We start from the raw sequence: 12,623 nt of genomic DNA on the forward strand, positions 1-12,623 counted from the left end.
AATACTGTTGAGTTTTTCAAATTTATTTTTTGTGCTTTAAGTGCTCTATAGCCCTATTATATCCAAGAGGAGGCAGACATCTCTGTAGCCGATCTCCAAAACTAGTAATTCTAACCAAAACAATCTAGATTGATAAATAGCACTACAGGTAAGTGGAAAAAAAGTGTCTGTACTCCTTGTAAAAGTACATGGCATTAGCCTCAAAATATACTAAAAGTGCCAAAAGATAAAAGGTACTCAATATACAGATTGGAAATAATACATTATTATTCCCTGGGTTCTAATAAGTGGTGCATTGGTGTATGAGGATAACTAATGTTGCAACTGGTAGGTAATTCCAATAAAAAAAAAAAACATAATGGTTTAGTATAGATTAGATTTTAAAAGCACAATATTGGGATCCAAAATGTTGTGGTGTAGAAAAGTAGCAATCGGTGTAAATGCTTCCAAATTGTACTTGAGTGAATACATGTACTTTACTTTCCACCACTGGGTCTTGTCCTGAAGTGGGCACAGTATCCTGATAACTGCCCATAGAATCCCAGTTGGACACACATACAGTACATGTGCCGATGACGACCAGCACGATAACACTGTTGATTTTGACGGTGCGAAGACTCTGCAGCGTTCAGTTTCAAACTCTCCTCTGCGGCTCAACGCGGCCGGCAGCCAATGGGCGCGAGGGGCGGACAATACCCGCTAGGGGAGTTGTCTACCTCCGCGTAATCCGATTGGGCTGCCTTAAAAAAAAAAAAAAGAAAGAAAAAAAGGGGGGCAAACACGCTTCTTCTTTTCTACTTTGAACCCCCGCCTCCTCCCACGGTACAGAAATAGAAAAAAGTAAGAGAGCACTTCAAGTAGCGAGCGTGAGGAGGACACATCGACAATTTATCTGTCACAGTTTCAACCAGAGTCCGTGCGGTTATCGTTATCATTAGCCGGAGCAAATCTTCCGCTCGCTCAGCATCAGCAACGTCTGTACGAAGGATATTGCCTTAACGTTAGCGTTTACCAGCTTGGTTGCCAAGCCGGAATTTAAAACGTAAAAAAAAAAGAAGAAAGAAAAAACAAGCAGAGACGTGTTCTGGGTGATTTATAACAAACTGCCCACTAAAGACTTTGTGAGTCAACGTTTGCAGCTTGACACATTTCAACGGTTAGATTTGTGTGGGGATGGCAATGGACTTTGCTGCAGGCTGCATGGGAGGTGAGTAATAAGCCGGTATTGACGTTAGCTAGCCACGTTAACAAGCTGAGGTTAGCATTAGCATTAGCCGCCTTTCCATTTTTTTTTTCCTTCCCATCTTCAAGCAACGCGTGGACAGTTCGCACCGTTGTGATTTGTCCACAGCTGCCACGTCCAAGAAACGTTGTAAACAAACTACGACGACACATTAGAGACTGAAAATAAAAGGCGTTTCTTTATTTTTTTTTATTTATTAAGCTAAACTAACCGACGGAGACCCGCGTGCAAATTGTGTGATGACATTCCATGCGTATAAGTCACACAAGGAGTGGTGTGTTTGTGTTGCCATTCATGCATATCGTGTGAAATAAACGCGCCCAGCTCAACGCTAATGGAAAAAGCAAACATGTTTGGTCAGCGTATGTTGTCATCGTGTGCTATAATTATTTTTACATGCATTGTGAAATAACCCCCACCCTTTCTAGTGAGCATACTGGTGAACATACTGTTAATATTTCATGCCTTCCCAGTATGGCTCATGTCAACTTTAACTTCACTCAGAATAAGTGTTTTGAACTACAGATCTGTTAAGAATGTATGGCTATCTGACATTAATGCATGGATGATTATTCATAATTAATGTTTCAGGTAGCAGGGAGAGTATATTTTTTAGGTTTTGCAACACATTTGTTCAATAAACAAATCTAATACAGAATATAATCTCCAGATTTTCCTGTTTTGGCCTCCTTTTGTGGACAGTGGATTAAGGCCAGGTGACATCTGTGTTCATCTTTTGCATATGTGAGACAGCTGTCAATCATGGGTGAAAGCAAACTGTTTTGTTACAGTGCAGGTGCTTGTGCTCGCAGGTGCAGTTCTGGTGTCCGTGTCAGGGCACCCTCTGACCTCTGTATGACTTCTGGTCCTTATATGCACCATATATGATCACTCATATGCTGGTTTACTCTAAGATATTCCCCCAGGACCCTTCAAAGACCAGCAGGTGCCCGTCTCTGTGGGAACCTGGGCAAATGTGGTGGGAACAGAGACAGTTCTTGTGACATTGTCAAGGTCCACTTTGAACTCGGTCACCCATGTCCCATAAACAAGACTCACAGGCATGGCATATTCAGCTTCAAGATTCCCTAAAACCATAATTTTCCTTGACTTGACCCACACTGGTGGATCTGAAATCAATTTCAATAGAGACGGGTCAAATTTGACCCGGAACAGCCTCAATGTACAAAAAATTGTAGCACCTAAAAAGTATAACATTTTAAAATATTTTCATTTTTGTCTATTTAGGGTCACTTTAGGAAAAGCAATGACATTTCAGGCTAAAATAATGACATTTAGGGAATTTTGACTGCTGTTAAATGTCAAAACAGGTTGACCTGAACAGTGTGTGAGGGTGAAGGAGTAACCCTCTTGAGTTAAAGGCTACCTAAAGTTAACTGAGTTATGCCTCACTGTTTGAATGGAGGAAGCACAGGGACGATGTTTCCAGTCAATTCTGACCATAAACCCTGGGAATCTCGTCAGCTGTTTAGTCTTTGTCCAAGGCCAGGGCTTCTGAAACCACCCAAATAGTCTCACTTAAAAACTGCAGAGATAAGCGTTTTGTCCAGAGTTTTTGTATCCCGCTGTTTATAAATACATTACATACACATACATACATTATTATGTCGGTTATGATGCGTGCATAATTTCAAGGGCAATGGGATATAAGTGTGTTACATTAAAAGATTAGACCCCTCTGCTGATTGAATGCCCCTATGCTAATAGGTCCTAATATGACATGATCGAAAGTTACTATTGTGTAATTGATTTTTTTTTTTTTGCTCAGTCAGGGACAGGGCATCGTTAAACTTTCGTCACAGTTACAGTGATTAGCTGAGTTACTTTGCTCAGTTTAGGATGATGAAAGATGAGCCACTTGATCATAAGTCATTCTCTCCTAATTGTATTCAGAAATAATAGTTTCCGATATGCTTTGAAAACCTCTCTCTTTGTTTTTCAGGTGCTGCTGGCGTTTTGGTTGGACATCCATTTGACACTGTGAAGGTGGGTGTCTGTCCCTTCCTCCTCAATATTTACTCATAAATATTAGGCAATGGCATGTACCAGTACTTTGCTGTTAGTGTTGTAAGTCAGACCACTCTGTTGAATTTGCTCCAAGATAATCAGAAATTACAGTCAGTCTATGATAGGACTGCAATATTTGAGCAAGAGGTATGGGATCATGATTGCTGTAGGGATATATTGTTATTTTAATTATTTTTATTATTATTATTAAAGACATACTTGTGTTTTAAATCATCAGATCGTCAGAGGTTATTTAGGGACATTGTCTTCAGTTAGGAGGATTAGACCAGTTATTAAGCAAAATGCAACTGAGTTTTTTTAACTAATATATGAAGTATTTTAATTACTATAGTTACTCAACCTTTCTATGCAGTACACCTTTTGGCTTGAAGCTACTTGTTAAAATCCACATTTAATGGGGAAAAAACATTGTGTGTGTGTGTTTTACATATTATCTCCTGTCGTTTCCTGTAACGCTGACTTTGAATAGAATGAATGAATTCCTGTCATAAGTCATTCACTTAATTTGTTTGAAAAGGGCAAGGTAGTTAAAAGCATAGCACAAAACTTGTTTGAAATTGCAGCATCCACTTTGGAGGCATACAGAGATTGTCAATGGTTTGGTTGTAGCTTTTTCTTCATACCTTGCTTTTCAATGTCATTTCTCCCCGAGCTGGCGTCTTGGGGAGGCTCTTTAACAGCAACAGTGTCACTGTGTTGTAGATCAGAGAGAGAAATAAACAACCTCTCGATGGAAATGTGACCTAGTAAGTATGGTCAAGGTCTTTTTTTTTTGTTCCTCTCACCCCAATGTGTTGTCTTGAGCTATAGAAATATAAAGCACAGAAGACATTTAGATTTCTTCCCCTCATGTAGTTCCCCCTAAGCATTTTTGTGTTACCCTGAAAGAACCATTTCAAAGCTCTGCCTGCTTGTTCCCCTTTAAACCTGTATTGTAATACGTGGTTTGTAGTTGTTGCTCTGTTGGCTCTTTTAACTGTCATACGACTCTAACATGAAGGCTCTCATCCACAGGTGAGGCTTCAAGTTCAAAATGTCGACAAACCTCTGTACCGTGGGACAATTCACTGCTTCCAGTCAATCACACGCCAGGAGTCGGTAAGTTTGTTGTAAATGCGTCTTACGGTTTTACTAATAAATATATTTTCTTTCTAGGCTGCATTTAAATGTGTCATAGCTGTTGAGTAATGTGTGCCTTTCACCATGTGCCGTCTACTATGCCAAGGGTTCAGAATGGTCACTGCTCTAATTAAGGTGTCCAGTTACAGTCCCCTCTCTAAACACAGGCGTCAGCCCACATGTTCCTAACATGGGTTGTTGGGGTGAGAGGGGGTGGGGAGGTGTGTCTTGGTAGCCAGGGTCAGTCAGGACCTTAATCCTGCATGGGCTAAATAAAGCTTCGGATATGATACCAGTGGAGTATGCTTGGTCTCAGTGAATGTCTCGTGGCTGTTTTCACGGAGGTGTTGGGTTGTATTCCTCTTACAGTACAACATACAAATCTTAATCGGTCCGCAGCAGTTTGTTCCTTGAGATTCATATTTGTGGACAATCATTCACAGAACAAAAACTATGTTTATTTAGATTAATAAACTGAGATTGGTGGAATTAGGCTCCTTAGATCAGATGGTCGTCTATTTGAGGTCATTCATAGTACTGAGCAGCTGTAGGAGGGACAGACATTTGGAGTGAATTTTCTGAATCTTCAACTACATTAAAACAACAACGCTGGCTCTTAAATTAGTTAAGGAAGTAATTCAGAAATCAAAGTTGTGTGCACAAATTATGACAAACTTTAATTTTCAAACCTGCTAGGCTGTGTCATTGTGGGTCCCAATAATCTGTTCTGTTTTTGTAGATGCTCGGTCTGTACAAAGGCATCGGCTCGCCAATGATGGGCCTGGCCTTCATCAATGCCATAGTGTTTGGCGTCCAGGGCAACGCCATGCGCAAGCTTGGGAGAGACACACCTCTCAACCAGTTCCTGGCTGGAGCCTCTGCAGGAACCATCCAGTGTGTCATTTGCTGCCCAATGGAGTTGGCGAAGACACGCATGCAGATGCAAGGGACTGGAGAGAAGAAGTCTAAAAGGAAGCTGTATAAGAACTCCCTGGACTGTCTGGTGAGAATCTACAACAAGGAGGGAATCCGAGGTATCAATCGCGGCATGGTGACCACGCTGCTGCGTGAGACACCTGGTTTCGGCGTGTACTTTCTCGCGTACGACGTGTTGACACGTTTCCTCGGCTGCGAGCCAGAGGATCCTTACATGATCCCCAAGCTGCTGTTTGCTGGTGGAATGTCCGGTATCGCTTCCTGGCTCTCCACCTATCCCGTGGATGTGATCAAGTCGCGCCTTCAGGCGGACGGGGTCGGTGGCGTGCACCAGTACAGTGGCATTAGGGACTGCGTCAGACAGAGTTTAAAAAAAGAGGGGTGGCGGGTGTTCACACGTGGACTCACGTCCACGTTGCTCCGCGCATTTCCAGTGAACGCCACCACATTTGCCACCGTGACTCTATTTTTAATGTACATGCGTGAGGGAGAAGAGTGTAGCATTCAAGACTCGGAGACGCAGTCTGTCCAGCTACAGCCGCTGCAGCCACAGACACAGCCAACCAGCCTGTGAGCCATTGTGCTGCAGTGAGCATTACTACAGTCATCAGCAAATCTGTACGTAGTATCTAGGTGACATTTGCAGCTGAATGCAGGTCTATGATCTGTTAACTGGTGTCCATATTGAGAAAGGTGAACTGATCCTAGTTAAGCCCATGGAGCTTTGCCATTGTAACCACATGTATTATTTAAATAATATATATTAAGATAAAAGGCTGCACTTGTAAATATGGTTAAAAGTCCTTGGTTTTTGTACACATTTGTTTTTAAGTAATTGAGGAAACTTGACCGTAACAAGAGTTACTGTAATGTACAGCGGCAGTTACAGATGTTCCCAGATGGTTATTAATTACCAACAGCCTATGTACATGATCTATTACACTTTGCAAACGTAATTAGTGAAATTAATATTATCTTTCAAATGTTCCTTGAATCCTAAAAGATTCAATGAAGTTCAAGCGGTTGACCATGAGTAGTATTTTCTGCATTGTGTCCCGGTCAAGTCACCCCCTCACTGTTTACCTCCATTTACTATCAAAACGGTTACAGATACAAAGAATGCCTTATACATGTAGATATTTGTTGCAATGTTTTCTGAGGTTAAAATTGTGTATGTCATTCGACTTTCCTATGAGAGCGATAGGAATTTCATTCAAGGTGTGGATACTGTCTGAAGTTTGAATTTGGTAATTACTCCAAATGTTACCAGCACAGTTCTTGGTGCACTGCAGTATGTCAAACATGGTTTAGATACTGTCAGAAGCAAAATCATGTGTAATAATGTAATTTAAGATATGTAATTATATAACACAATCATTGTCTAAAACAAGATCTGATGCAGTTTGAATCTTTTTGTTCTGGACATTGTACAGTGTCCAAAGAAAGCACCTTATGGTATGATATTAAGCACACGTATGGTTAAAACACATTTTTTTTGCCATCGGATTTTTCACTTTTACTGTGGTTTTTTTTATTTTGCATTTCCTACTAATGCAAATTTTTATTACAGTCTCGAGCGAAGCTAATTGCTTGTTAAACATTAGCTTTTCAAAATCCAAAATGTATTTTTAAACCTGCGCCACTAGTTGGTTAATGTGAAGCACAATATTTAGCAGGCTTCACATCCTCCACAAGCTGGAGGAGCTTCATGTCAGACCAGCTCTGTACACACTAGCCTGTGCCACCTATTTTAACAGTTTCAGCTGCAGATTTTGCTTTTTGTAGCCGTTTTGCTGTTTGTATGATTAAAAAAGTACATTTTAATGACGTCTGTCTCAAACATTTACGCACCTGTAATAATTTTATTATGACATTTGACCATCAGAGACATTTTTGTGGTGAAATTATCAGGTTACTATTCTGCAAAAAAAAATTCTGTTGTCTCTAAAATATTAACAAAGACAGTCATCATAGGACAGTGGGGGACACAGTGTCACTGAGAGCAATGTGACCTCTGTACTTTACTCAGGTCACAGCTGCTTGAGTTCACAAACACTTTACATTTTGCAGGTTTGTTAATGTAAACTATGAAACGTATTACACTGAAATTGCAGTCATGCACAATATATGAATTTGTTAACCTACCTGCAGCTGACACAAGTATCAAAATGCTGGAGCCATTACCTTTTCCACAAATCTTCATGTGTGCAGGTCTAAACTGCTGCTGCTGTTACTTTTCTTATCAATGAGTGGCAAATGTAAAACAGATCTCAAACAGCTTTGGGGTTGTCCAAAGACATCATTTTGTACATACTGTGAATTTGGTGGGTGTCTTTTTTTTTTCTTCTTAAAATTAAATGGTGTGAAATCTCAATAGGCTTAAGATTTTCTTTAATTACAATCCTGTATTTTTCTGTTTCAAGACTTTAGTTGTCCATTTTTGTCTAGGTTTGTCTGACTTTACTGGTGGATGATTATTGTTGCTATCTTAGTAAAAAGGGCTGCTTTAACCGTCACATGTTGCCTGCGTGTTCTGTGCTTGTTTATATACAGTATCTTACACCAAAACAGCATGCACACCATGTAGTTCTTTGAGAGACAAATAAAAGTCACATTGTTTTCATCTTGACGCAGGTCTTGGTATATTACAGCTATTAGCACAATATTTGATGAGAATGTACTGTATGAGTTGTTTTAAGTGCAGTAAGTGATGCGAGAGAAATACAGAAATGAAAGACTGACCTCTAGTGGTTATCAGTGGGTACCGCAGGTTCTACTTACTGCAAATTTGGGGCTTGTAAGGGAACACACATACAAGACGTGACACTAATGTATAAAAATAGCACCATTTATTAAAGGATTTTGTGACCATATTCACTTTTTCAGAGAAGCATTGTAAACAAATATATCCATTATTTTGACAAAAACAATAAGTTATTCAAGTGTCAATCAAATATTGATTGAGTTCTTATGATGATCAGTATTGCTTCAACATCATCTGACTGGAGAAGTGCCACATGACTGAGTCCCAGGGAAAACACTTCTCCTTTAAATGATTTAAAACGAAATACCAGCATAAAACAAATATGTCCTATCAAGAAGCCTGCTGTATTATTTACTATACAATTTGAGTTGAGTGGTGTTACCCTTCAACTTATGGCTGAATAAATATCCTGATGCTCTCCTCTCATTCAGATAGATCAGTGACTGAACGTAGCTTAGTCATTCATCCACTGTTCCCTGAAAGCAAAGAAGTACAGCAAAAGAAAGGAAGCAAAGGAAGATAAAGTAAGAGAGTCAGATGGTGTTTCCCTACATTGTTTCTCCTCCACTCTTCTAGCTGGTTTTTCCTGTTTTCAATGTGTTCATGGAGAAGGAGTCGCAGGAGTAGCGCAGGAAGCGGTAGATCTCCTCGGCTCTGGATCGGCTCATAGAGCCTCCCTTTTGTATGGTTTCAACGGAGCTGCAAGAGGAACAAAAGACGTTAATATAGATAAGAAGGTGTTTGCAACTATATATACACACTCACTCCCTTTACCTGTTTATGAGTTGGGCAATGGACCTGAAGTTGTGGCTCATGCTGAGGGCATGGATGTAGCTGACTGAGGGCAGGCTCAAGTAGAGCTGCAGGGCCTGCTGCCTTTGCTGTCCTTTCACCTCCAGCGGTACAGCGATGCCCTGACCTTTACGCTGCTCCAGCCGTGCCAGGTCCGCCAGCAGGCCGGCACTCTGTTCGGCGCCGTCGCTCCACAGCAAGCGCACCCCGCTTCTCACCAGGGCCGTCAGTGTGGCGTCATAGTAGCGTGTCCGCTGAAACGGACGCGACACTTCGCCTGCGACATTGACAATTGTGTAAATCAGTTCATTTGATCAAAATACACAGTAGAAGACCCACACTTAACAAAGCCTGGCTCAATATGAAGTCATCCAATCAATAGGCTGACTGACCTGGCTTGGTCCGGTCCTTCTCCACTATCAGGCAAACGCGTTCAAACAATCCCTGCATGGCGTTCACTCTGTCGGCCAGTCGCTTCCGGTTCTGCATCGCAGCCAGGTCCGACTGGCTGAGCCTCTCCACTGCCGTGCGGTTGCTGACGATGAAGTAGCTGCCGTCCAGTGAGCAGACGTGGACGGTGGTTGCGTGGCGCTGACGGAGGCTGGTCACCAGCTCCGCTCCACTGCTAATGCAGCGGCTGTCCACCAGAATGCAAACGGGCCCGGGGGGAGCAGGAGGCTCGCTGACGGACGAACGCTGTGCAGTGGACGTCTGTGGAACGGAGACGCTGGCAGGGAGTGCCTGGACCTGGAGGAAAAGCTCAATGTAGTTAATGTAAAGTTTTATTGACTTCTATGTCTATTTTAGTGGTCATGTGTGTGGTTTCATAACTCAGTGTCCCTTCTTGCCACCTACGTTCAGACACGCACTGTATGACCCCTATATGTGTACTCATACCTGGGGTTTCTTTGAGGATAACTGCAACTCTGACGCTACAAAGTCTAGTTCATCAGAGAGCAAATGCTGATCTTCTATCCTCTGGCGACACCTGGAGGAGAAAGAAAATGATGCTCTAGTGGTTGATGAATGTTTGTGTGCCACCATATGAAAATGTCTTTACCTCTCCTTTGGCTGGTCGTCACTCACTGAGCACCTCCCTGCCTTGCTCAGCAACGAGACCCTGGTTGCCAAGGTTGAAGACGAGGAGGGGGGTCTCTGCTGTGGCTGTTGTAGCCCGCTGGGCTCCAGCTGTGCCACCTTTGGCAACAAGGAGACAGCAACATCCCCTCCTGTTGCGAGGCTTCTCTTTTTACGGACTTCCTCCACCTCCTCCTCGCTAGAATCATTCATGCGTATGACACGGGTGCGCTTGGTTTGCGCCCCAGCTCCCTGCTTTGGTAGAGATCCAGCTGTAGTCTTTGCGCCGGCTCTGGCTTTGTGCAGGAAAACACGCCGTCTGGTGGCATACTGCCTTCGCCCCTCCACATAAGACTCCTCAGGCATGAGTTCAATGTCTTCAGCCTCTTCGTAGCTGCTCTCCACCTCCTCCACCTCACTTCCGACCACAAAGCTGTCCTCTGCATACGTTTCATCCACCTCAGGCACCTGTAGTCAGTAATTAGAATAAATGTTTACTAAACTGCTTTGTATCTGGTTTCTTTGTAAGTCAAGTTTTTTTACATTTATTAAAGAAAAGCTGAGAATCAAATATAAAATATACCTGAGAAAATATGTCCATGTTGTGACAATTTCTGTAGGACATCTTGAACTTTCCATGGGCTGCAGGGCTTCTGACCGACTTCATGTAAATGCCTTGCATCTCAGATTCTAAAATAGAGGGGAAAGAACAGGAAGTGCAGATGTTTTCTTCAGCCTACATGAACACTTCAGTGAATTAGATGTGAAATACGATTACAACCGTACCGTTCAGTCCCTGTGAGAGGTGTGTGTTGTCGACCACAAAGCCTGCAAGAGAGTGGTCCTGCTCTTCTCCATCCTCTTCGTCAGACGACACATCTGCCCCCTCTTCCTCCAGCTCTGCTTCTTCGTCCAGGAACTGGCGCCCTTTTCGAGATTCTGGCTGCTGAAATGATGGAAAATGTCAAGTTTAACAGATTTTTTTTATAGAAGGAGGAAGGTATAATTTAAAAAAAAGATTTATTTTTTTTTGCCACGTAAAAAAGCTCTTAAAACTCACTGTACCCCACCTGCTGACAATTTCTGCTTCCAGTGCCCCCAAGTGGCCCAAATACATACAGTTATTTCAGGTATAAAGATCAAATTTTAGTAGAAAAATACAAATGTACATTTTTTTACAGTAAAAATGTTATATTGTACAGTCGGGTTTCTGCACTAGCAATATGTAATTATGAGAAAAAGTAAGAAGCAGTCAAATGTTTCCACCAACCAGAAAAAATAAATAAATTAACCAGACCCGCATCTGTATATACGCAGGTGCAATTCATTGCATGCAGTGATGAAGACATGAGAAGTAAATGATACGATTCAGATTCTGATCACAGTGTACTGCAGAGCCATCTGTTGCCACACCAACCTTGGCTTTGCCGTGCTGGACTCGTTGCCTCTCAGATCCGTGTGCGGCGGTTCTGCGTGTGAACACGGACTCATTCTGGAAATCATCATCAGAAACAGCTTCGTCCTCCATTTCCTCAGACTGGAGAGCAAATGAGTCCATTAAAACCCATTAGGACCTGAGGCAATTATTATAAGTAATGCACGGAGTGAAACAATATAAATCAAATTGGTTGCGTTGAATAGGTTGAATGATTCAACGTCGTCGGTAATGGTGGCAGGCTTGAGAGTGAATATCATGCTATTTGTAGAATTAGATTACAGCAGTGGCTGCAGGATTGTTACCCGCTCGTCTTGTTAAATCCAAAAGTCCAAAAGTCAGTGAAAGAAGATTGATGTTATAATTTAAAAAAAAAACCCTAACATGTATTTATCTAATGGAATATTCTGCTTCAATCCATATTTGTTGTTCCTTGAGCCTTTCAAAAACCACATTTTCACTGCGGTCGAAGATTGTTTGCTCTCAGCGCACACAATGGAAGGAATACACTTCAGCCTCACATTCATAAAAAATACATAATGATAATACTCATCTGCCTCATAATGCAGTTTACACATTACATAACTGCTGATCGTGACTCATTAAATAGGAGTTCCCACTGAGTGAAACATGGCACAAGAAGACCTCAGTGATAAAGAAAGTCTGTTTTGTCAGATAATAAACTGTTTCAGTGGCCAATAATGACATATGATGTGAAAGAAGTACGATAAGTCAGTAGCGCAGTCGCAGCCTGATGACTATAAGACTATTTTTTTTTTTTTACAGCCAGGAGAAGTATCCTTTAGTATCATGAAACTGTCTGAGAAAATGACCAAAACATTGACTTAAAATTGAGAAAAATACTAAATGTGACCATGTTGAACCATGTGACGTTTAAGACAATCTTACAGTGTTAAGGGCAGCTGGTCGTTTCCTCTTTACAACCACCGGGGAGTCCACATCACTGGAGACCTTTGACTAGCAGAGACAAGTTGACATGTTATCTATGTATTTCACATTTACGCAAATATAACTCAATAAAAAAACACTGCCAGGTACGTGGCTCTCATATATACATATTTATCAAGATGGTTTTTGCTCAGGCATTTCAGGGGCTACATATGCTTCTTCACTGCCTGCAAGCTGGTTGCCACGACAACTGCAGGTACCTTGGAAGTGATGGACAGATGCAATCTGAGTTGATTCAG

General features: G+C 41.8%; 2 protein-coding genes across 5 annotated transcripts in view; one reads left to right on the plus strand and one right to left on the minus strand.

The window, feature by feature from the left end:
- Positions 1–841: 841 nt before the first annotated feature.
- slc25a29l (solute carrier family 25 member 29-like) lies at positions 842–7,534 on the plus strand. 3 transcript variants are annotated; one of them, XM_084013185.1, is made up of 4 exons: positions 842–1,207; positions 3,207–3,250; positions 4,307–4,390; positions 5,151–7,534. In XM_084013185.1, the coding sequence occupies exons 1-4, from the start codon at positions 1,174–1,176 to the stop codon at positions 5,919–5,921; spliced, it is 933 nt and encodes a 310-aa protein (XP_083869311.1). In that variant the 5' UTR covers positions 842–1,173; the 3' UTR covers positions 5,922–7,534. The 3 variants fall into 3 exon arrangements, with proteins under 3 accessions (XP_083869311.1, XP_083869313.1, XP_083869312.1); XM_084013187.1 differs by lacking the exon at positions 842–1,207 and adding an exon at positions 3,995–4,038 and having other exon boundaries at positions 3,205–3,250; XM_084013186.1 differs by lacking the exons at positions 842–1,207; positions 3,207–3,250 and adding an exon at positions 3,913–4,038.
- Positions 7,535–7,561: 27 nt separating this feature from the next.
- Positions 7,562–12,623, minus strand: part of fancm (FA complementation group M) — a 35,883-nt gene continuing 30,821 nt past the window's right edge. Inside the window, exons 16-24 of one of the 2 annotated variants that reach the window (XM_084013176.1) lie at positions 12,325–12,393; positions 11,398–11,517; positions 10,767–10,923; positions 10,564–10,670; positions 9,964–10,448; positions 9,801–9,891; positions 9,296–9,650; positions 8,886–9,180; positions 7,562–8,810 (exon numbers count right to left, since the gene is read on the minus strand). In XM_084013176.1, coding sequence (XP_083869302.1) covers positions 8,684–8,810; positions 8,886–9,180; positions 9,296–9,650; positions 9,801–9,891; positions 9,964–10,448; positions 10,564–10,670; positions 10,767–10,923; positions 11,398–11,517; positions 12,325–12,393 — 1,806 coding nt within the window. In that variant the 3' untranslated portion in view covers positions 7,562–8,683. Of the gene's footprint in view, positions 8,811–8,885; positions 9,181–9,295; positions 9,651–9,800; positions 9,892–9,963; positions 10,449–10,563; positions 10,671–10,766; positions 10,927–11,397; positions 11,518–12,324; positions 12,394–12,623 lie in introns of both variants that reach the window. The other variant, XM_084013175.1, reaches the window with a different exon arrangement.

The sequence above is a fragment of the Eutrigla gurnardus genome, assembly GCF_963514095.1.
Source record: "Eutrigla gurnardus genome assembly, chromosome: 7".
NCBI lineage: Eukaryota > Metazoa > Chordata > Actinopteri > Perciformes > Triglidae > Eutrigla > Eutrigla gurnardus.

Excerpts from the sequence above, each read along its gene's own strand:
- slc25a29l (XM_084013185.1), top strand. The coding sequence starts at position 1,174 with ATGGCAATGGACTTTGCTGCAGGCTGCATGGGAG. Across the intron at positions 1,208-3,206 it reads TGCTGCAGGCTGCATGGGAG|GTGCTGCTGGCGTTTTGGTT; the intron begins GTGAGTAATAAG and ends TTTGTTTTTCAG. Across the intron at positions 4,391-5,150 it reads CAATCACACGCCAGGAGTCG|ATGCTCGGTCTGTACAAAGG; the intron begins GTAAGTTTGTTG and ends CTGTTTTTGTAG.